Below are 24,872 nucleotides of genomic sequence, written 5' to 3'. Positions count from 1 at the left end.
CACTGCCAAGTGTCATCTATTTTCTTGGGTATTTTTTTTCCGTGTTTTAGTGTCGGATTTATTGTGCCACAAAACCTGACACTATGTAGATATAATGTATAGATACATTCGAAGATGAAATTTGTATGTATCGTGACTTATATCGCCATGAAAACTAGAAAATGAAACAGATTCTTGTATATACTTACTTTATGTATAGAAAAAGACACAAAGTCTTCCGAAAAGTCCCTTAGACAAGCTTTTCAATGAGTTTATCGAGATCAATTCAACATTTGTGATGTCCTCCAAGCAGCACCAATATAAAATATGGCCAAATGAACCGTCAGAAGTGTTAGAGCCGTGACCTGACAAGGACAAGTTCCTGACGCAGGTGGGAAACTTTGAGTGGCTTATTTGATGAATAGATTTCAAAATCGGCTGTGTCAGATCGCCCTAAGTTGATAAATCTATCTAGCCATAGTTGAACCTAATGCCCGCGTTGAAGGAGTTCTAAAATTTTCTGTTCGGGTTCTTTGGACCATTTTTTTAGCCCCGTACGAAGTACGAAGGGGCTTATAGGATTACGGTGCCGTGTGTAATTGATGGAATTCGAAGCAGGCGGTAAGGGCAAAGTGTTTGCCTATGTTCATAGATGATGAATCCACAATAAAAATTTTGTCTGTCCTTCTGTCCGTCTGTCCGTCTGTCACGTCGATATCTTGAGTAAATCAAATCCTATTTCAAAATTTTTTTTTTCCCCTGAAAGGTAGTTGAAATTGTGAGGCTAAGTTCGAAGATGGGCGATTTTGGGTCGACCCCTCCCGAGTTGGGGCCCCATAAGTGCTTTAACGTTTTCCAAAGATTTCTCTGGCCATTTAAAGGCTACACTGGTACGTGATACATCAAATGAAAGGTATTTACAATACCGATCGACAAAAAAAAGTTTATGGAAATTGGATGATCGACTCGTTTGTTATACCCCTTGGTGTGAACTAGGTACAGGGCGGCAAGCCGTTTTTGCTTGTAGGTTGGCCAAATTTGAACGTATTTAGATGGATTTTGCTTCAATAGATAGGTATTCACCGTACCAATAAGGGAAAAAAAAGTTCATGAAATTCGGTTCACCGGAGCGTGAGCTAGGTCTCTTGGAGTGAGCTTATATGAGGCTACTCGGCCGTACAGTGAAGGTGGTGTTTTTTGTTAATATCTCGAGTAAAATTTGACCGAATTTCATGAATTTTTTTTTGTTTGAAAGGTATTAATAAATGTGAATCGTCAGTACTATTTCAGGTCTCCTAATAAAATGGCCGTCGGCCGCCATTTTGGATTTTTGTAAAAACAATATAGATCGGTGAACATGACTTACAAAGTTACTGATCAGTGGGAAGTGATTGGTTATGTGTGTGTGGTGTTTCAAGGATCCCAAATATGGATATCTGTATATAAATATATATAGTATATTGAGCTATATAACGGTATAGATAGTTATTTTGAGCTATATACTAGCATATTTATCAGTAAATTGTTTATTTATAGGTAAATATAGGTTAATATAGGACTGAGGAAATTTTAGGTCAATTTTAAATTTGTGTTACGTTTGGAAGGAACATCGTACGGGGCTTCGTAATTGCGCTATGCGCAATTTTTAAGACGTACAAATTTCATAAGAATTTTACTTTACCGACGTTTACGGGCGCAGTAGACTTACGTTAAGAGTAGGGCGACGGACGAACTAGGGTCACGTGCGCAATAGATGTACGGGTTCGTACGGGGCTCAGTCGCAGCAAACGCTCCGACTGTTCTGACGGCTCGTTTTTTTTTCAATACCCAAGAGAGTTTGAATTTTAAACTCTTGAAGAGCAGTTCTTGTGTACACTTGAATCACTCTTGAAGAGGTATAGAGCCCTTGACGAGCTTCTGCAACTAGATTAAATCTACTTTTAATTATAAAATCTTGTTCGCGCAGCTTTTCTGTTAGTTTCCGCTGTAGAGCATTATGTTGTTCTGTTTCAGGCTAAACTTCTCTAAACATGATGTAAGGTGACACAGTGCCGCACTGGCCATACTGGGAATTCGGGCGATTCCGAAGGACCTTTTGCATTTTTATATGAAAAAAGGGCGTGGGGTAATTTGGCACACGGTGCTAAAACACCGCATTTTCAACTACGTAAAAGGTGGCACCGTAGGCCAGATTACCCCGATACCGAAAAAAGACTTTTTTTCGAATTTTCCGGGTAATTTGCAGATTTCTCCGAAGGCCTTTTGGTAGCCAGTACTGTATGACAGAAGTTTAAGACTGATCCTCATTTAAAGAAGTTTCGACCGTGTTTAAGACCTATTATAGCTCATGGACGGACATTCTCTAGCAGCGACACAAAATGTGTGTTTGTTACGATTTTATTATTATCGAGCTGTTGCTGTCGATAAAAAAAGAAAAAGTAGGAAGCAAGAAATATTCGTCGATTCCATCATCATCATCATATATCCATCACAATTGGAGTTGATCAACATTTCAACATCTTAAATAAACATCCTGCCCAAAATAATAACTTGAAGAAAAATTTGAACACATTTCGTCGTTATTAAATTTTACCGGACACGATCCACTGTGTACTCGGCTTAAAACAGAACTGATTTTTGCTATTTCGCTCTGACAAAAGTTCAAACGTCAAAAATAGTTTTGGAATGTGTGCACTTTCATAATAAATATCAATTTCTAATTTTTGCTTTTATTGTAATTATTTGTGGAAATATGGTGGCTCAACGAATCATTAATTATAAATTCCACGTCTGTGACCAAATTTATTAATATTTCTACACGATAATTTCATCATTAGACGGTGTAGAGGTGAGCAAATTGAATTAATTCAAAACTAATATTGCTATGTTACACACCAACCGGACGAAAAGTTTTTACTTTATCATCATTGTTGTTGCTTTCAAGAAAAGTTTATCTTGGATTTTCGCATTGGAAGTTTTTCTTGTTCAGCTGTTGAAGTGAAGTTTTTTCTGATTTTCCTTTTGTGAGTCCTTCTTTTTCGTTGGTATTTATAGACGGAGTGTTCCATTCATTGAACCGTCAAAGTCTCGCTTTATTTTTTATTCTTTATCCCCATTGACACTTGACCACTTTTACGCTAATTTAATTTTGAGTTAGGTCAGTAACGAAGAAGAAAGTGTTGCGATCTTTACCATTCGCTGGATTTATTTTAAAATCTACGAAATCATTGTGCTGAATGTTGTCTGTAAATTTATGTTTAAAAAAAAATCCTCTTTGTGCATGGTCATTTTGCGTATACAGAAATGTGATTGAATCGAGCACAGAAACATTTTGTCTATGCAATTTTTACGAACATGGAACAGGTGGAATATGATCAAAGGTTCAGTATCTAAAATTATTACTTGAAAGGAATGTGTGCACCAACTGTTTTTAAGTGGCAGACTGTAAATTAAACATTAATTTGATCGGATGCATCTGCATAGAGACGAAGCAGACGTTCGATTTATGATTCGAACGTCATATCTTATTTTAATTGGAAGAAAGTAGATGAGCTTTTCATAAGTTCTAACGTTTCATTAAAGCTTTGCGTTCATTTTAAACGACAGTGACGTCAATCACATTTAGTTTTTTTTCCAATCAGACAAAACGTAGGGGACAATCATAACAGTAACGACAACAACAACAAAAAAATGCAGCAAAAAATCACAATTCAATTCGTTCAATCTACTTTCAGTATAATGCAGCATTCAACAATGGTCAAATAAACACACTAAAGACATTGTCAACGAACAAAACCAAAACGAATTGAAAATGTCCATAAATTCATTAGAGCCATCGTCACTCCGTCGGACAAAGTCTATGCCGCACATCGTGTCGTCGAAACAAGATCTTGGCTATGCGTCCAGTGGCACTGGTTCGTGTAGCATACTGGATCAGATTGGTACCCATCCCAATTTTAATCAAAATGAAAAGGTGCCATTTCGCTAACGATTGTACGAAAACGTTGACCGAATGTGTGGATGTCGCTCTTTTGTTTCAGATTCCCTATAACACACGATTGGTGGCTGATTTGAGGCAACTGATGACCCTACGACAGCATTACTACCCGGAAGGCGGATGGGGATGGATTATTGTGATTGTAGCATTTATTGTACAGTGCATATCGCATGGATTGCACCTGTCGTTAGGAATATTTATCATTCAAGTGGTCAAAGAGTTTCATGAAGATTACTTTTATGCAGGTTACTAGCACAATAGCTATTTTTGGCGACTGGTGCATGTTTTGATTACTTTCTTTTTCGGCAGGAATTTTGGCCACATTATCAACATCGATGGGATTGTTTTTTTCTCCGGTCACAATTTCACTATGCATCACCAAATCGACACGACTCATTTCGGTTATTGGTGGTTTGGTGACGGCACTTGGTTGTCTTTTTACCTCATTCGCTTTACAATTTCATCAAATAATTTTTAGCTTTGGTAAGTCGTGCCGTCACAATTTTCCAGTCTTTCCACCATTGTCAGTTGTGCGTGTTCTTTCAATTTTGCAGGTGTTATTGTGGGAGTAGGAGTTGGAATCACAAGAGACTGTTCGACCATTATGGTCGCTAAGTATTTTAAGAAGAAACGTGAACTCGTTGAAATATTTGTCGTCAGTGGCAGTGGAATGGGAATCATATTCATGACCATTTTGATGAAATGTTCCGTGGATTCGCTGGGCTGGAGGTATGATTGTACTATTAACCACACGAAGTGGACGAATGACAATCGATTTTCGTCTACAGACTTGGATTTCAAACTGTCACTGGAACGGTTTTTATGACATTTCTACTGGGCATGTTTTATCGTTCAGCTTCGCTATATCATCCGCAGCGTCGGGCCATTCTACATTTGAAAAACCAAAAACGAAAAGTTAAAGATAAGAACCGACACACCAACAGCCATCCATTTTTTGAATTTAAAACTCTACGCAGTAAGACTGTTCGTATTATACTCGCTTCTACAGCGGTCAGGTATGGAACAACGGTTATATGATTTGCTGGATTTGTTGAAAAATTATGTTTTTTAATTGTCAGCTCTCTGGGACTGTACACGCCAATATTTTATTTACCACGCAACATTAACCTCGACGTAGCAGATGATGAGACTGTGTTGCTGCAGTCGTACATGGGATTGGCATGGATTTTGGGTTGTGTCATTTTCGGTTTGTTGGTTGTGTGCAACAGTGTTGAGTGTCGAATTGCCAGACAGTATCTGTGTCAAGTATCGATTTTCATGTCTGGACTGTCGATGTTGGCTCTGACGTGGATTGGAAAAAACTTTGAGGGATATGTCATGTTCGTTTGGATTTACGGTTAGTAACTGACTTCCTTGTCACTGAGCATTTCCATCCAGTACAGCTCGATAAACGGCTAACCAATTTACCTTAGGCATTTTCTCCGGTGGCTATCACTACGCCCTAAAAGTTTACATCTACGAAAGAGTGCGGGCTCGCAATTTCGCACGTGCATGGAGCTACGTTCAGGCTGCACAAGCTTTTCCTATTTTAATCGGTGTCCCGTTCGCTGGTTACTTGAATGAATTCATGACACACAAAGCCGGCTACATGTTTGGATTCTTCTGCACGACAGCGGCAAGTCTGATTTTGTTTTTGGTTGGCATCCATAAGCGTAAAATAACCCAACATAAGCACACAAGGTGGGTACGATGATACGTCTTCGAAAACGTTACTTAACAAACGAATTTTCCCTCTATATTTTGAAGATCGAATGGCACGACTCATTTGTGTGTATCGGACGATTGTCCACAGAATCGAAAGCTTTCATTCACTCAGGAACCGGATGTGGATGCCGTGATGAATTTTACCGGAACGGCACTAATATTAAACTCAGATCTGTTGGCACAGCAGCTTAGTGATCACATTGCTGAAAGCGGTAATGCAGGTGGCGTTGATAAACCAGAATTGACGTGCATATCGGAGGAAGGTATTGCCGATATGGATCTGCCGGATAATTTGTTTGAAGATTTCGATTACATTGGCGATTGTATTACGTCGTGCAACAAAGTACTTACCGCATTTGATACATTTGATGGCGTTCAGGCACTAATTTAGTTTATCGTTACTCTGTTCACAGGTTGAAAACTATTTGATGCTCAGTGAGTTTGAAAACAATTTAAATGTCGAAATGCCAGCTTCGGTCGAACATAAAAATCGCAACACTCTGTATACGTTCAACAAAGATAATTTCAGGGGATGAATGTAAGCCAAGTAAGTCATTTCGCTTCCGATTAACATTCATTTGCACTTTGAGCCAATACTATGTCGGGTTGGAGGTGTTGATAGCTCCAAATGCAATTCTCAATGAAATTGTCACAAAAACCTGTTGATAGTCAACCGTAGGCTTCTCAGAGTAACAATATAATTTTCACGTCGTCTGCTCTTACCTAAAACAACCGCAATAGTTATCTTAGTCTACGTACGGAAACTCTTTTCTGTTTTTGTCCCTAATCCATGGATCGTTTCATTAGTGAAATGCTGTACATGCAATCCACGCTAGTCATATTTTCAGTTTTCGTTGTAATTTTTATTTTATTTTGATGGAAATCAACTACCAGAATGAGAGTGGTGCCAGTCAATTAGAAAACAGAAATTAGGACAGTAGTTGCAATGTAACTAATGTCTCGAAGAATCTCAAATTTGTCAATTATTACACTTAGCGCAATAGTCATTTACAATCGATAAACAGTTGAACAGTGGAGTTTCCGTGTGAATTTTGTAGATCCGAGGCGAAAACTTGACTTTTCATTTTTATCCTGTGTTATGCAATGGATTTTACATACTGAGTTATGTTAAGATCTGAGTTATGAAAAAGACCGGTTTTCGACTAGAAAATTAGAAGCTTCATCATGTGGGTCAAAGGCGTACAAAACACAACCTAAATCTAAGGTTCATGTAATCGCAACTTTAGGTGTAGTTCCAGGTTTTACTTTACTATGGAGTGAACGTGCCTTTTCCCTCAGTAGGGGAAAGTCTTTCCCTCGATCGTAAAGTAAAACGCCGTACTATACACGTGAAATAATTTGATATCTCGTATCACGATGAGTAAATGAATCTGAGGACTTCAGTCCGATACGAGATATCCTTCACTGGTATAGTAATGTATTGTTGGAACTTTATGACATTCCCTTTCCGATTTCAAACATTTCCTTTTCTGAACTTAAACTCGTACGGCTTGTAATAGACATGAAATTGAGAATTTCTCCCCACTGATCAATAAAGCCGTAGTTATTATATACGTGACACATCACATCTGAGTTGATTACAAGAAGGAAATCACTCAGTAAATCATGGTAAGTCGACAAAGTCAAAACTGTTGTTTTAATGAAAAATGCATCAGTTTAGCATCAATTTACGTCAATTTGTGTTAGTTCATCAATTTTATTTTATACGTTGTCGGGCTTAGAAATGAGATACAGTGATTCACTGACTCTGAAGGGGGTAGTTACTTCGGTCGATCAATATTTTCTATTGGTCTTCAATCAATTTTATTTGAAAAATATAATAAACCACTCAAATTTTGATATCAGCCGCCTTCGTGACTGAAATTGCGACAATTTACCAAACATTTACTGAAATTTGCCGAAAATTTACTGAAATCTGTCGAAAATGTAGCGATACCATATTTCGTTAAATTTTGGTAAACAAAATTTCCAATAATAAGCCCTGGTTCTACCATCTGTCACCATCTATCACTGAACAGCTCAACCTTTGAAAAGCTCGATCTTCCGCTTGAGAGCGCGTAAAAGAATACAATTTATTTATTTCATATAATCTAATAGGGCATAGTCCCAATAAAATATAAAAAATAGAATTGCATTGGCTCAACCAAACCAATAAAACCGATCTAGTATTACCCTTAAGAGTGGGCAAATGATAAAAAAAAACTATTTTCTTGGTATACTAAATGAAATTAAACCCACTGCCATATAAATTCCTATTCAGGGTTTATCAAAATATTTTTTTTTAAATAAAAACGTAAATCAATTAACAAAAATCGACTTGTTTAGAGTAAAAGTCGATTTGATGAAACTGAACAATAAAAATTTAAAGGAAAAAAAAAACAATTTCTCCATTTACTATTCAACTAAAATTTATTATCGTCGTATTTTACTCGTACTATATTTATATACAACAACAAAAAAAATCTATTAATTGAACTAAAAATTATTAAAAACTATTTATAGTAAAATATCTATTGAAAAAGAAGAAATTTAAAAAAAAATGATTAAACTAATGACAGTGAAAATGAGAATTATACAATGAGTGTTTAGTATTATAACTAAATAAATAATTAAATTAGAATGTAAGTTCGTGGTATCATGTCAGATGACATTTTTTTTAAATGTGCAATAATATGAGAATATGACCAGCGCCAGATCTGTGAAATGCTATGAATGGGAGTGAAAGTGGTCCAAACTTGAAGAGCCTAAACCGTTTGTTCTGTTTAATTATTCATCTACTGGTAACTTTAAACGTAATATTGATAAGAAAAACTGTTTGATCAATAGAAAATTGAATTCGTATTAACGTGATAAGCAATACACTTCTAACCGAATATATTCACACAACATAATGTGATAAAGCACTGAACACGGAACGTGTTAGTCTCTGAACTTCATGATCAATTTTAGCCTGACCTAAAGGTCACAAATCAGGTCACACTAGACATACAATCTCGTTTCAAACTAGAACTAAAAAAAATTAAAGTGGATGCGGAAGTGCACCTATGGGCCATCACTCGGCCATTCCTCGGTACCATTCGATCGGTAATTATCCCTGCCACACGATTGAATAATTGAAAAATCTGGCACTCCCCCATACGAATTTTAGCATAACATAAGCTTAGCATTATGCAAGGTCTTTTTATAATTTCTATTAGCTTTGAATTCCTCAGCGATACAAGACTTTACATAATTTTCAATCAACCTATGCCAGCAACACCACAGTATCGTACCAATGTTTTCCAATATTTCCTGACCTGACCTCAACTTTCAGTTAATACCGATATTCGACCACACTGGCTGCCAGACAACCTTTTTTCTGTCTTACTTCGGATACGTATGGTTGCTACGTGTGACATGTACATCGTACACTTCCTACGTATAAACATACGATCGACACGAATAGTCACAAACAGTACGTATAATTATACATATATCACACATAGCAACCACACGTGTCCGAGGTAAGGCAGCAAAAAGGCAGTCTGGCAGCTAGTTTAATACCAGACGTTAACTTTTCCATCAGTGTAACCCGGGTCGTCCTTTCCTGAGACTTACCCGAATGCATTAAATGTCTGCAAGCATAGTTTTTTGATTGTAAAAAAGCGGGGCGGATGGAATATTTCGTCGCACATTCCTTATTTCACTCACGTCTAACGCAATATTTTCTAAAAAAAAGGAGACAAAATCTCAACGTAGTGCAAAGGTTTTAGGCTCTCTACGACGACCGTTGTGACGAAAATATTTACAGGTGTAGACTAAGAATTGATAAAATTAAGTCGTTTTGTATATGCGATCAACTATATATGACAGTGAAGTGCACACATTTTACCGAACAAAATTTTAATGGGTGAGTCTTCAATCGAATAATATAAATTCGAAAGAAGAAGAGTGAATGAATTCAGTATTTACTATAGAGATTAATTGATTAATTTGACTGTTTAGAACAGTTCGTAAATAATTTTTACCGAACAGCGAGAGATAAGGTCCGTTGTACGCCTGTGTTATATTGAACTTGCATTTCGTTGGAACATGTGACACGAAAAAATTAGCTTCTCCTGAAGCACTTTATTTCGCCCCATTTGTCCCATAGACATGTAAAGGTTACTGTTAATTTCCTCTTTAATTACTAAGTATCAATTAATTCGGCCTTAGTCCATGACGATTTCAGTATTACGTAAACAATTGTACAATGCATAAAATCGATGATATATTTTTCAACGAATTTAATTTCGAATGTCTGTCTTTTTATACAATAAAAAAGAAGAAAAACCAACAACAACAACAACAATTCGATAATTTTAAGGATTTTTTTTACATTTAAACGGAGACTCTATTTAAGAGAGAGATAGAGAAAAACGTTACACAAGTTGATTGTTCACAATTTTATTTATTTATTTACAAATATTTTAGTGAAATTATGTTATAAAATTCTATATTTTATTGTTAAATAAAAGTGTACCTGAGAATAAATTATTATATTTAAAAGAACAAAATATATGTACGTTTGCATGAGCTGAATTTCTTTTATTTCATCATTCACACACAATGAATGTTGATCGTGAAGAATTTGCTACGAACTACCAGGAAAAAGTTGGATTTTACTTCCTGTACGCAAAGTATATACGTTGCATTGTACGTACGTAGCACTTTCTCACAAAATGTGTCATAAACGTTGGCACGTGAAAATTATAAGTAACAAAATGGCGAGGAAACTTAGAAATCAAAGGTTTGACGTCAACTTATAATTATAAGTAAAAATCCCTACGCCATTGCCATACAGAGATTTCTACGACATGCACTTACATTTTGTTGTATAACTTTGTCAGGAAACACCTGATATGTAAAATGAAGGGTATAAATCATGCTTCAAAGTTATGAAATAAAAATTGAATCTCTAAATTGAATCTATGCACCTAAAGCATTTGAGTCACCTTTCATAACGTTTCGTAAATGAGAACTCATGAAGACAATGGAGGATTGATAGTTCTGAAGAATTTGTTAGTCTTGAAAGCCCATAAGCAAGCATCCTTGTGGTATATTCAGGTAACTCTTAATAAGGGTCATGATTGGAAGAGTAGCAATGGTAGAAACCGAAGAAAGTTGAGACAATGCATGATATAACAGTCCAGAAAAGTATGGACGAAATGAAGGTCTAGGGAGACAGAGGTATAAATGAAATAAAACTTGGTTCGAGCGCAGTCAATGATTCGTTACTGTAATCCGTAATTCGTGACGAGAACTACGGAATTTTTAAGATCATACAAAAAATCCTCTTCAGAGTGTAATTTACGTAACTCTTCGAGCCTTCGACGTATCTACTGTATTGATGTCAAAATGTTTAATGCAAACGTAATTTAATGTAAAACGTAAAATGTTTTCAAATATAGTCAATATTTGAAAACATTTTCAGTCGAATACTGACTAATTCCGATAGAGGCTCTATCATAGAACTTAATATTATTGCGATCGATAGAAAATCTTTTACTTCATTACCTTTACTGAAAATTAAAATTTTAAAAAATAGGCCCTTCGAAATTCTTCGTCGATTTTAGTCATCGTTGTCGATAACAGCGCTGTTTCTATTAATTGATGTTTGGATACAAAGTTACGGCGTCACATCAGATCCAATATAATGCGCATAACATTGTATACGACAACATTACCTTGACTATTTCATATTTCATAGTCAAGTTCATTGCTCTTATCGTTTTTCCATATTCGCATAGCAGCACCATGTCTATTTCATTATATGCGCAGTAATGAAACGTAATAGCTGTTATTCTATACTTGAAGTTGGAGTTTACTGATTTCGCATTTATGTTGATGTATGTGTGTACCCAGTGGAAAAGTTTATTTTCTTCCCAAATCAAAAAAAAAAACATAAAAATTTCCCGCTTTATCAAAAAAATGGTTGCCTTGGTTAAACCCAAATTTCCTGCGATTTCGCAAGTGTTTTCCACCAGAGTATGTATCGATGATTCGTGAACCATTTGCTACAATAAAAACGGAACAAAAATCATCTTTTGAGCATTCAGCAGTAGTCACAAAGACCGGTAAATTAAAATGTTATTTTTCGTTGTTTGTGGGATATTCCCAGATGTTTTCACAAGCTTGTTTGTTGCTAAAAACGGTGATGCCAGAAAACATTACTCAAATTTATCATTCATGGCATCATCTATATACTCAATGTTTACGATTATGATGAAATAAAATTCGCGAATGCAACATTATATTCAAGCAAATTCTGCAGAAAGTTATTCAGTCGAATTTTACTAGTCTTTGCATAAAGACCAACAAATTAAAAAGTCACATCTATTGAATTCTATAGTTGATACTCTTATCTTAAAGTAAGTATAGCAAAAGTGCTAAATGAAATCAAAACACTCAGTCGAATGTTTAGTAAATCACTCTAGTGACGTGAAGCTTAAAGATTTTAAATTTTGTTTTTTTATCCAATTATCGTGAAACTGTACTACTTAAATTTAAATGCATACACTGAGGCGTGTTTATGCCGGTTTACTGCCTGTTTACCTGAGAGTGTAGTCAACTTATCAATTAATGCATTTGAATGTCAACAAACAGAAGGAAAGAGAAACTGCAACAGATGCAGAATTTTGATTAATTTTGAAGTTAATTTATTTGGAAGACTTTTTGGTACATTGAGAACTTACGATAAGTTGCCGGTTAAGTCCATTAATTCGTATGAATAATAAATACATAAGTATAAGACTGGTAAAACTCCTTAATTTTCATTGTAATGGTTCATACAGAACATATCACTTATATAAAATCGGGACATGTCACATTAGCAAATTATAAGAAAAATGAAATTTCACTTATTTAGCTCCGGTTCGAATAGGCAAGTTAATTATAAAAAAAAACTTCTAATGACATCATCAGCCTATGTGAAACGGAGCTAAGTAAGTAAAATTAAATTTTTCTTTCAATTCGCTAATGTGACATCGTACAATAATACAACACTACTTTCTGTAATTTGGTCGCGAAAAGAACTTGATCAGGGATCATTTCGTAACGTCCATATTTCGGTTCGGTATCACTATATCCTAATAATTATAAAAAACGTCTTAGATACGGCCAGTCCGAACCAACAGGTCATAAATATTTGAAATATTTACATACATTTTCCTGAAAAGTCTCATCAATTTTGTGTACGTTATAAATGGAGATCTTAGCCTTGCGTATGTAATTTATGAACGGCCGTATACATGTTGCATATTTTTGTGAAACTTAGTTTTACGAAAATCTAATAATTACGTAAAATCGTGAAACTTTAGAAATAATTTTCTAATACACCAATATTACTGCTACCGCTACCCCTAGTAATTTTCACTGCAGGCTACCAAACTAATGCTCTGGATAGTTTTAGAATCGGCACTGTGGGAAACTGGTAGCGAAATAAGAACTTTCACTTAATAATGTAAAGGAAAATCAGCCACCAACCTGACGGTGACCAGTAGCTAATTTAGTAAGATTACTCTTCAAAGTCATGCAATTTCGATAAAAGCAAACGTCGAAAACTTTAAAGGAATTCATGACTAAATATCACACTATCGTTCAGCTGGTACTATTTGATTAGATATTTTAAGTATTTCTTGACTTTCTCGTCATGACTTACATTAATGATAACGATAGTATTTTCAGTAAATATTTCATATTACATGCAAACGGCGAGAATATCGCAATATTGTAGTGGGCGGTTGGTGGTGAAAAAGCGGATATATTTTAGTGATACGCAAGACACAGTTAGTTCGTGGTAAATTATTGCTTATGCTTATGCAATTTTTTTTACAATGAATAGTAGAAATGGATATATCAGCAGATCCAGACGACTCTCACCTAATAGTCGTAATAGTCGAAATTTGAAGATCAATTTGTGTTCCAGAATCTGCGCAAAATTGCATCTACACGTATACTTTCAGAAACTTGTGAAGTAGTGAGATATCTTATAAATTGGATGATTGAAATTGATTGACGAAAGTGTAGAACTGTAGGATGGTAATCGTTAATTTATTATTCGGCTGAGTTTCTTAAGTCTTTAACGTCTCACAAATTAATTTATCAATCTCATCAACATATTGTTTCAATCATTTTTTCCCAGGTACCCGAAATAAATAGAAAATGTCGAGTGTTGTAAAGTGCAATAAATTGGAAATTTTTCCCTTGGACGATGGATACATTTGCTCGATGAATGTCGATATCCGTGACGAATGTGTGGCTTCATTGAAACAAAGATTACTACAAACCGTCATCATTCTCGATCGATCTGGTTCCATGGGACAATCCGTTCATAGGGTTGTCAATGAAATGCTGCCAATTTTTTTCAAACGATTGCATTACAGTCCTGATGATATTATTCACCTTATTACGTTTGATTCCGTCTGTGAACTCTTAACTCAAAGGGTTGACGATTTTGGAAAGTTGCCCATAAATTGCAGGGGTTGCACAAATATGACGTTGGCAGTGCACAAGTTCCAAGAACTTTTTTCGACCTTGGATATGAACATTCCAGTGAGGGTTTTAACCATTTCAGATGGAGACGTGGACAGTCAGGTCGCTACAAAACGAGCTGGTGACAACCTGGCAAAATTTATTTCCGATTTTCAAGTGCCCATTAACTCACAGGCAATGCGGTTGTTTACATCTGAGGTTTGTTTGTGTCAAGTACTAATATCGCTTCCAATTATTTTATGCAAAATTTTCGTCCTTTCAGAATCAACCAGACACAACGGCTCTTTGCAGCATGTTACAGATAAATAATACAATAGCCACTCGTCTTTTAGATGCGTCTGCATATTCGCTATCTGAATACATTACACCATTGGTTGAGCTTTTCAGTTCTGACGGTTTTTCAAACGGACTTTCAATCATGGCAGAGAAACCAGTTTTTCTTAATTTACCTTGGGAAAATGAAGGACTGAATAGGTTGATTGTCCGAACAGGTCAGAATGTGTTTTGGATGAAAAACACAATTCCTAATGATGTCCGAATCGAGGGTGAAGCGGTGAACGTGATTTTGGAACCAACTTTGACTCATGCTAAGTTCTATTCACTTCTAACACATAAAATGCCATTTATCGTCGACAATATGAAAATCTTGAGAGTTCTTGGTACAGACAAGGCAACCGAAACAGCCAAAGTAATTCTAGAGTATTTTAATAAGGCGGAAGATAGCTTCGCTATTGAGAAAGAAGAGCCTACGGACAATGCCATGAATTTGAAGGCTCGCGTGAGGAAAATGATCGCTTCGCGCCGAAAAACTTTTTCTAATCTTCTAGCAAGTATCGCCAACGACGATAACATTTCCAAACTAAATTCCGCTCAGAAAGCAGACTATTTGCGTCAGGTGGACATGTCTCAAAACAGTCGTGGCCTTGCTCGCAGGGCTGTAAAAGAAGGTCTTAACTTTGATGAAATTGCCCGGAACGAAGTTTTGGCGATGGCCCAGCATTTCCATAAGATTGCAGACATCGACGATACCAACCATGAAATCTCGTTCTTCTCCCAAGACACAACTCTCGGTGGTATCAAAACGTTAGTGGAACTATCACAAGACGATCATTTCCAGACATTCAGCGTGCACGAAATCATCGAAATTTTGAATCTCGTCGGAGTAGCTTGTAGTGGGCCAATCGGAGATTATCCTGATCCATCGACATGGAAAGTGAAGGAGATATTTTTGGGTTGCAACGTCAGTTTATCAGATATTTTGGTCGCCTACAATCAATCGAATGGAGAAAGTTTGAGAGTACCTGCCATCGACAAAGAAATCACCAATGTCATCCCAGTGTTCGATGATGCTAGGATTGGTCACTTCTTAAAGAAATATGCTCCATCGCTTTTGGAATACACTTTTTCGATTGGAATGAGACGGATCATTGCCGATGTTCCAATGACTATTGGCTACACAATGTGCGCGGGTATATGGAAAATGTTCTACGAACTGAACAAGAGCAGGACGTCATTGCATTTGGAAATATTCAAGAAATTCATTACCACGTTCGACAACTTTGTCGGTAGATACTTTGACCACATTAATCCACTGTTGCGTGATCAGAAATGCGAAAATCGAATGTTTTACCTTGCTAACAATGGAATACCAAACATGATGAGCCCACTCATTCGAATTTACAAAGAAAACGATGCCGAAAAGCTGAAACTCGTTCCAGCTATACTCCGATCATTATATTCCTTTGAAGTGTGGCATGCTATTCGTCGTTTATATAAGAAGAGTGAAGACGCTGACCTAACTTGTCACAATATCCTCTACAAACTTTTGGGCATTGATATGTCAAAGAAAGTTAAAGTTATGCCACCATTTGTTGACGAGCCTCGCGACATAAAGTTCTACGATGAAGCGAATCAAATCAATTACGAATATCTGGACGAACTGGCGAAACCAATATTTTTTGTCAATTATTTGACTCTAATACCAAAATACTTGAAAATGATAATCACTGACTCGGATTCAGTCAAAGACATCGCAACTTTGAGCAGACGTACGATACTTGAAGCTCTTGATGTAGAATACGAATATAAAGAATTTGTGCTCTTCAACGTGTTCCAGGCACTTCGATTTAGCACACGAGCTCTCCGTGAAGACACTGATAGCGAAGAAATGAAAATCGCTGATCCAAAGGATCACGACGAGTGTATGGAAGAGATAAAGAGTTACATCCGCAAGCAATATGAACAAGACTACGTGCAGCAATTGCAAGAAAAATCCAAAATCGAGAATGAAAGGATGGGCGATCACATCGCCTCAAAAATCCTCGGCGCTGAAACATATGACGAAGTTATTTCAATATGGCGCAACGGATTGATCAGAAACAATGTTACCTACAAAATTTCCACCCCATCAAGCGCTGGCTTTAAGACATTGCTCCACGACCTGTTTCGTAAGAAAGTCGTACCACAACGAATCAACATCGTAAAATGCCTTCTACTGGGCGTTGATGACAAAGACGAGGCAGTATGGAATCACGGAGGTGTATGTTTCTCGATCAACCTCATAGATATGAAAGCCAATTTTGTTAAGTTCGGTTCGTGGGAAGAATGGAATGCAATCATGGTTGAATACAAAAAGAAGGGAAAACACATTTATCGCGAACACAAGAACAATCAACATGGTCACGGTAACGATAAACCTTCATTTTGGGCTATGGGATATAGTACAATGGTTGAATTTCGTGACACCGTTTCTTTGAGTGAATTCAAGAAATATTGCAAAAATCACCGACAATGCTGCGGCGTTCGCAATTTGGAAGATGATTTCCTAAAATCACTTGATGACGATACGTAATACTCACTGCTATAAACGCCAGATAGAACAACAACATCCGATATTTTCAGGATGAATTCAATTTAAAAAAAAAAAAAGTGCCTTGCTAAGTATGGCCACTGCGCTTCTCGTAGGTCCTTGGTGGACTAGATGTTATGCAGTAATTGCTAGGGCGAGGCAAAAACTTATATAAAATAAACATTTGAAGAAAATAAAGATGAAATGAAGGAGGAAAATTGCTTTGAAGTTTAAAATATTTCCGGTTTCCAGATTGCTCCTCCTCTATTCCTTCACACACGGATTAAATACAATGTCCATTTAAAGCCTGGTGCATAGTGATTTATTGACGATATTTAATGACATAATCTACAGCAATAACAAAGCGCTCAACTGTCTTACTGGTAAATATCGTTATAAAAGCAGTTTACATCATAATCATGGAATCATATAGATTTGTGCGAGCGAATAACTTAACTGGTAATCAACAAAACTTCGTAGCTTTGGAAGGCCAATTCTTGTCCTCCATACGAAATGTAGCAAGTTCCGTGAGATGGCTGCAGGATAAAAATATTAGAAAATTCCTCGTTGTCAGGCTACGAAAAACATACCTGAACTTTGCCAATAGTTATTGACCCTTCATGGTTGACCCGTCCAACGAAAAGAGGTTCACCACCTTCCGTTTCACCAGCCGGCTGTGCTTGCGGTGGAATGGCATCTCCTTGCACTGGAACCCACATTGTACTGCATCCGCACAAGACTTCATATTCTGCATGTCCGTGCTCTCCGCCGCCCCAGGCGACATAAGTTACACCATGAGATGGCACTAACTTTCCAGGAATAAGGGCACCCTCGTGACGAGCTCTGGCAACATACTGTGTTTCACCATCTTGTCCACCAGCAATAGCCGAGACGGGCACTTGACCACCAGTACTTGGTACCCAGCAAGCTGCTCCTCCGGCACCAGTTTGCAATTGTGCAGAGAGACCACCGTAGGGATTATCGTCTAAATATTTTGTGCAAATTTGATGTGAACTTGTTCTGATGATCGGTTGCTTTGCACAATTCTTTTTACATACCTTCAATGATCCATGAGCCACTAGCTCCCCAGCCTGTGCAAACACCGAAGAAGTTGATTGCGAATGGTTGTGGATTTTCCCAGATCAAAAATGCAGCAACTTCTCCCTCTCTACCTACAGTTATGATCTGCAGAGGAAATTAGATTACTTTCGACTCAATGTATGATAATCGATCATTAATAACAAAATAAAGAAGGAACTAGCTCTCTGGCTAGTCTTCTCTTGAGCAATATCAAATACTAGGTGATCCTTTAAATGAGTAAAGTATCGAACAGTACATAACATGCCAAACGCTTGTCGTATTTATTGTGTTAAAACAGATATTATATAACGTTATAACGTACCCCATCCGACCAACGAATCCAGAATCCACGGAATTCTCCTGCATTCAAAATTCCTGGGGTTGGAGTTTCGGCAACATCCGGCTTTGTGCGATTTCTACGAATAACCGATTTTGAGTTTTCCCAACCACCAATGAAAACTTCGACCATTGGATCACTTTCGGCTGGACCCGAAGTTAATGCGATGTGGGCATCTTTCGGCGAACGAACTTTGAAATTGACGATTCCACTTCGTACTGGATGGAAATTGTATTCCAATTTATCAGGTGTATCGAGTGCTAAAATTTGAAAGAGAAAGTCGTTATCGTATGAGGTGAGAGAATCGAAGTTTTGCTGTAAGGAAAAAGTCAATAATTTCTAGTTTAAATAGGCCCTTATTAAAAGCAACGGGAAAGATACGCCATCTTCATCACAACAACATGACAACATCGACAAAATTATAAAAAGTAATTTTTAATGGAAAACGGATAGCGCGTATTATATTAAAGAAACAGCCTTGGTGTTAGGTTTTCAACAGACAGTTTTTTTTACTTTACAGAATAACAGAGTGCACGTTCCAGCGAATATTACGTATACATTAACATACACGAACGTTTTACATGTATGTCTTATAATATGGTGGGCTTGAAGGTTAATTCTAGCGATTATTTAATTGATACTGTTAAGATGACACCAATGAGTAAGATGCTAATTTTAGTGTTATAACATTTCGATTCTTTGTGAAAAAAGACGTCATTAGCATTCTGTAAACATGATTAGGCTCAGACAACCATTTGTTTTTTTTCGCTTCTTCGACTCAACAAAAATTCGTTGTTTTCAAATTAACATTTTAATTGCAGTCTTCTACAGTCTTCATATGACTTAAATGCTTCTGGAAAAATTTATGATGTTACATAGCGAATATTGTGCAGTGTGGAATCCGAATGGTTTTAAGATTAGGGATTTCCAAATTTTATCCAGATGCAATGAGATCTATTAAGTTTGTTTCATCGGCATCGTCTTTCAGTTTCAAATTTTCAAATTTTTTCATATAACAAGAGACAAAAAGTTGAAAATCTGAATTTTAATGTGAATTTCGTTGATCCGAGGCGAAGCCGATGGTAACTGTAAACACACTAAAACGTTAACTTTTCGTTTTAATCCCTTGTTAAGTAAAAAGTGATGGTCCTGAAAGCTTTTTCATTATTTTATTTTCTTAAGAAAATGTCTCGTGACATTTTTTCTATTTCGTTTAAGACCTATGAGGCTACATGTCAAATTGAACAGTTGCAATAATTCAATATAAATAGTCAACTTTGCATTCTAATTCGAAAAAGCATCAAATGGGTTTTATTCTTCCTTATAAACGGATTTTACTTTCGTACTTATACTTAGCCATAACCAAACCTTTAATCATCACTTGACCTCTACACAAAACAATTGTTTCTGGTCAATGAGAAGGTTAGACTAGCTTAGAGTTAAGAGTGATAACGCGAAATTTGCAGGTCTCTAGCGTTGAAAGACGAATCGAACTCATTAACGTCGGACAACCTTTGTTCCTAAAGTTAATAAAATCATCTGTCGTTATCACTTTTAAATATCATGAGATTTTCTCGACAAACTTTACAATGGTTTGCATGATTATCTCTTTTAATTTTTTTGTTGTCAAATATGTCGAATTTTGGCTTCTGTCATTGTCATTCTAGAAGCTATAAATTATTAATTTTAATTTATCCATTGAAAGAAAAACTACCAGTGAGTCATACTAAAGTCGATACATGGTCATTGGTCACATACCTCTTAAGTCATACTACAGTCGTCATTGTTACAATTCACAAGTGTGGTCATTCAGAAATTTTAGCTCTGTGATCACCGTTTTCTCGTGAAACTTTCGTTTATGGAATGTTTCATGTGAATATAATTAGAAAAGGAATGTCATTTCTTTCGAAGAGATCTCTCAGATAAGTTCTAGTATAAATTGGCGGGCGATACAATAGTACATTATGTACGGGACAAATTTTAAGTATTGCTTCTCATGTAGGTTTCTGCTCTTATCAGCAAATTTCACACAGGAACACCCATTTACTATTTTACGGTGTATTATTACTAAGAAAACAGAAATATTGTTTGGCGTGAAGGAAAGATTACTTTACCACTGTTGAGCAAGCAACATTCGTATGAAAAAAATTATGTGACGTAACCGATTTCGTATCAATTATATTAGACAAATGATGGAAATGGTATATGTGAAGCCGAGGTCGGTAAATACACAAGAAGTAATTTTCATCATTTCTCTCATTGATAAGTGATGTATAGTAATGTACAATTAACTGTGCGGGTTGGATAAGCGTTTACTTATATGCGTGTTGAAAACTAAAGCAGGAACGGATTTTTTTATCGAACCCAAAATTTAAAAAAAAATGTTGCCAAGAATCAAGACGTTAAACGTGATAATAATCTGTTCTTTGTGTTTTTTTATGTACCGTAAACACGACATGTTAATAAAAGATTCTCCCTATTCCCATATGACCTGAATGTTTACGCTTTTTACTACAAACAGATAGTTGTTTGGCTACGCGACTAAATTTTTTTTAAATTCCATTAGCGCCAGTAACTTGTGGGGTATCGAAGCATCTTGAAGAAATTTTTGAAAGAAATCGAAAAACCTATGGCTCGGTTTATTTACCGATTAATTAATGTCAAACGGTAAGACTGTTGAATATAAATTATTTAACTAGAAATTGATTCGATTTGCATTGACACTATTAGCTAACAGAAATAAACTTAAGGTAGGGCGTTGGGTGTAAGTCCGAAGGAAAAATATGAAATTCTCAAGGATTATGTAAGTCTGTTTTGTTGACGATATATGTTTTTTGGCATAATTTTCGTTTCCCAGCGCATTATCGAACGCCGAAAACTTTTCGTGGAGAAAGGGGAGGTGAATGACGCGATATATAATTACGTAAATCCTTACTGACATTGGAAAATGTTTTCTTTTTCAACTACGAAAATTGCGAACTGTTCATTAGATTGATCAAGTTTATTTTCCAGAATGTTATTCCGCCGATTGTTTATATGCTTAGCTATTAATATATACCTGCTGGTTTAGATGGCAACTAATAAATATTCATAATACAATGCTACCTATATAACACGATAACACTCTTAACGATCGCATTCGAAAAATAAAAAGAGTCAAAAAAGAAACCGAATGTGAGTTTGGTTGGAAATAGAATTTTCCGTTCAAACTACATGCCATTCTCAATGGTTTTTTTTAGGTACCTTGTCAACACTTAAGACATTTTTTGATACAACTGTACGTTGAATGAATTTTTAAAATTAAAAGAAAAAAAAATCTTTTTTTCCACCGAAGTAAAATGAAATCGAAATGATCCACTCAAATATAAAATTATTGCATCTAGTAACCACAAGTGTATCTGAAAGCCGACACATTTTTGTTTTTATTTTTTTGAATACATTTTTTTTAACAACTTCGGTGAATCAGTCGTGCATACGAGACAAATTTATTTATAATGCCACCACACGGTTTGCCTATGTGGAGATGAGATCATCTTTTTGCAAGCAACAGAAAAAAAATAATTTCTGCTTCTATTCCTTTCTCTATTCACATAATAATCAGTGAACTAGTATATACATAACGCAATCTATCTATCTAACATCTCCATATATATTTGCAATTATAACATTAAATAGATGAGGAACATGCGTAGATTTTTCGAATATCATGAGAAATAATTTTTGCAAAATTCATTTTAAAATTGCCCGCATATTAGAAAATTCCACACAATTCTTATTTTTCAATTAAGCAATTTAAAGCCTGAACCATACACTGCACAATTTGCTCTACTTACTGATTGGCATTTTTTTTTTTATATATTTTGCAGCACACGTATCAAATGCAGAACAAAATAAAAACTATTCGAAAACAACAAAATTGAATAAATTGTTCGAAGTAACTTGGCTGGATGATATTATTGAAGAAGCCGGTCAGAGTAGTTTGGCGTACAACGGTATACTAACTGGCAAACTTGAGTTTGAGTTTTATTTGGCTGTTCAAAATAAATATAAAAAAAAATGTTAATATATTATTGGGCGTCGGCATTCTTATATTACATCATTCAGCATATATCTGTTCTATCCTAATAACAATTCTATGATGATGGTATAAAACAAGTTTTCAAATGAATTCCGATTCTACGTTAAATTTTTTTTACGAAAAAAGAACTTTATAACGAAATGATATGAGACAATCGTGGAGGTAATACAATGATTTCTATGCTGTGGATTTGTACATTAAATCATCGATAATGTCGTTGCTAATTGAATAACTTTCAAACGTTTTAAACAATTGCACGCGTATACAGATAGACGTTTTAACACTTTGTAAGCTTTTTGCTGCAATATATGTATTTGATTGGGCTAGGGTATAAATAAAATTGCTTATCCAGTATCATAAAGGTCGTGGTCATCGGTAGAATTATTTTTTTCTGTTGTTTTGTTAATATGTTAATTAAGTTGGCGAATTACGTTTCAGATTTTGCGCACAAAATAATTTTACGAAATTATTGGGAAGATCGTCCGTTAAAAATTAAATATAGATTGTACTTAGATGCTCCCCGCCATGCATAAATGAACTCCTATGTCCTGGCGAAACATGCCTTTTGCGAGATTTTCATCTTATATATATGTTCGACACGCAAAAATCATTTCCATTAAAAATAATAGTTTTTCTCTGAGTTCGTTAATCAACCTTTCCAACCGTTTATAAATTACGTGTTATTCACAGAGTAGCAGATAAAATCAATTCAACCTCGATTAATTTCTTGGTTAATTTAAAAGACAAATCCTTAAAGATTCGGGACGTTACATCAGTGTATGTACAGCATGCTTTAGTTTAAGAGAGTCCTATCTTCCTAACTTCAGCTTTTGTTCACTAACTTCATAAATTGAACGTCGAAGCACTTACGGTCCTGCAGTGTTTAAAGCTTATTGCAATGATAATTAACTGACTTTTCTTTTTGCAAGATCAAGAATTCGGTTTAAAGAGTGTCGCACCCTTAGGGGATGATTTTCTTGTGTGAAATACTAGGACCACAATAACCATCCAAAAGAAAGCTTTTCTAAAGCCACAAAGACAAATTTTATAACTACGGGTTATTGCATATCATCAGTGTAATGATTAATATTTTTCCGACTTCACTTATTGTTCTACGAACAATTTTGAGCTCAATTTATAATTTTCAAAAAATTGATGAGGTAAAAGTTTGGAATTTTGGTTCATTTTGGCAGGTTGGCCTCTACAAAAAAGATCTATGGCTCATCTTCTGGCTGTATCACGTTAGTTTTACTGACTCGGATTGGACAAATTAATTGATTTTTTTTTGTTAATTTAATTTAAGATTAATGTGTTATTGGGCTGGAAAAGCCTGTATGTTGATCTCTAAATAAATAAATAACAAAAAAAAACTATAAATAACAAAATTCGCTCGAAAAAACGTTATTTGGGGAACTTTAAAATTCGAAGATTTTCCAAAATTTGATGGGTTGAGTTACAATGTGAAAATTCAACTCCATTTCTATCTGGGACGGTGGGTATGGTCGAGTGGGGTGTCAATGGATAGGGCGAGAAGTAAGCTACAAAACTCCGGGTTAGAGCTTCCTCCTACTAACTTTCCCAGCCGCCAGAGCCCTTCAAAAATTTCGGTTTTTTCAAGGTTTTTCACTTGTTGCGGCGGCTGAGTGGGTCGAACATCGGTGTTTGTTGGTCAACAATATTCAGCTCATCGATCTTCATAAACGTACACAATTTGACATTATTCACATTTTGCATGTTGGAGTAATTGATAAAAAACTATTTTCGCGACCACTTCGGAGAAAATTTTTCTAAGGGCCATGACAGCCCAACAAAAAAATTTCGGGAAAAAAAATGTTGTTCCACGATATTATCAGAATCCATATCTGTCCATATAAGCTGTTCGAAGTTTTGGCGAATTTGGTTAAGACTAAAAATATCAAAAAAATCGTCAATACAGTAAAAGGTAATCAAATATCAGTCTAAGTTTGTTCAGCTGACTTTTATCCGCTATCAACGCGTGTACTTTTATAGTACATTACTTCCTTATTTGGAGTTTTTTATTTTGCCGAGAGGGAAATTTGTAGCCTGAGCGGAAGTCAAGGGCTATAATCGAAGCCCTGTAAAAATGAAAATTATCGCAAGTGTCAGGGATGTGCTTACGAGTGTTTTTACAGATTTTACTTGCAGCACCCTGCGAAATTTTTGCAAGGCTTAGTTTTGTTTGTATGAATGAACCAGCTGAAAATCAGCTGAAGCAAACTTAGGAAAAAATTTGATTGCCCTTTCCTGTAACAGTCTTGTATACAGCAATGCATAT

General features: G+C 35.8%; 3 protein-coding genes across 4 annotated transcripts; 2 read left to right on the top strand and 1 right to left on the bottom strand.

The window, feature by feature from the left end:
- The first annotated feature begins 2,634 nt into the window (after nt 1-2,634).
- Nucleotides 2,635-6,954, top strand: LOC119068128 (monocarboxylate transporter 12-like). Its single transcript, XM_037171587.1, has 10 exons — nt 2,635-2,827; nt 3,714-3,952; nt 4,020-4,221; nt 4,286-4,459; nt 4,531-4,705; nt 4,765-4,992; nt 5,056-5,333; nt 5,410-5,677; nt 5,744-6,044; nt 6,115-6,954. Exons 2-10 carry the CDS (start codon nt 3,791-3,793, stop codon nt 6,235-6,237), a joined length of 1,911 nt encoding a protein of 636 aa, XP_037027482.1. The 5' UTR covers nt 2,635-2,827; nt 3,714-3,790; the 3' UTR covers nt 6,238-6,954.
- Nucleotides 6,955-12,012: 5,058 nt separating this feature from the next.
- On the top strand, nt 12,013-17,437 carry LOC119068126. Of its 2 annotated transcripts, none has more exons than XM_037171584.1 (3): nt 12,013-12,111; nt 13,884-14,431; nt 14,496-17,437. In XM_037171584.1, the coding sequence occupies exons 2-3, from the start codon at nt 13,904-13,906 to the stop codon at nt 17,082-17,084; spliced, it is 3,117 nt and encodes a 1,038-aa protein (XP_037027479.1). In that variant the 5' UTR covers nt 12,013-12,111; nt 13,884-13,903; the 3' UTR covers nt 17,085-17,437. The 2 variants fall into 2 exon arrangements, with proteins under 2 accessions (XP_037027479.1, XP_037027480.1); XM_037171585.1 differs by having other exon boundaries at nt 12,030-12,091.
- Nucleotides 17,381-22,509, bottom strand: LOC119068127. The gene is made up of 5 exons (XM_037171586.1): nt 22,332-22,509; nt 18,484-18,758; nt 18,140-18,266; nt 17,672-18,066; nt 17,381-17,617 (listed from the first exon to the last, which is right to left on the bottom strand). The coding sequence occupies exons 1-5, from the start codon at nt 22,339-22,341 to the stop codon at nt 17,534-17,536; spliced, it is 891 nt and encodes a 296-aa protein (XP_037027481.1). The 5' UTR covers nt 22,342-22,509; the 3' UTR covers nt 17,381-17,533.
- Nucleotides 22,510-24,872: the final 2,363 nt, after the last annotated feature.

Source organism: Bradysia coprophila (genome assembly GCF_014529535.1).
Source record: "Bradysia coprophila strain Holo2 chromosome X unlocalized genomic scaffold, BU_Bcop_v1 contig_173, whole genome shotgun sequence".
Classification (NCBI taxonomy): domain Eukaryota; kingdom Metazoa; phylum Arthropoda; class Insecta; order Diptera; family Sciaridae; genus Bradysia; species Bradysia coprophila.
This window is presented reverse-complemented; position numbering and strand designations above follow the sequence as displayed.

Excerpts from the sequence above, each read along its gene's own strand:
- LOC119068128 (XM_037171587.1), top strand. The coding sequence starts at position 3,791 with ATGTCCATAAATTCATTAGAGCCATCGTCACTCCGTCGGACAAAGTCT. Across the intron at positions 4,993-5,055 it reads CTCGCTTCTACAGCGGTCAG|CTCTCTGGGACTGTACACGC; the intron begins GTATGGAACAAC and ends TTTAATTGTCAG. Across the intron at positions 5,678-5,743 it reads ACCCAACATAAGCACACAAG|ATCGAATGGCACGACTCATT; the intron begins GTGGGTACGATG and ends TATATTTTGAAG.
- LOC119068126 (XM_037171584.1), top strand. The coding sequence starts at position 13,904 with ATGTCGAGTGTTGTAAAGTGCAATAAATTGGAAATTTTTCCCTTGGAC. Across the intron at positions 14,432-14,495 it reads TGCGGTTGTTTACATCTGAG|AATCAACCAGACACAACGGC; the intron begins GTTTGTTTGTGT and ends TCGTCCTTTCAG.
- LOC119068127 (XM_037171586.1), bottom strand. Across the intron at positions 18,267-18,483 it reads GGATTCGTTGGTCGGATGGG|ATCATAACTGTAGGTAGAGA; the intron begins GTACGTTATAAC and ends TTTCCTCTGCAG. Across the intron at positions 18,067-18,139 it reads TGGCTCATGGATCATTGAAG|ACGATAATCCCTACGGTGGT; the intron begins GTATGTAAAAAG and ends CAAAATATTTAG.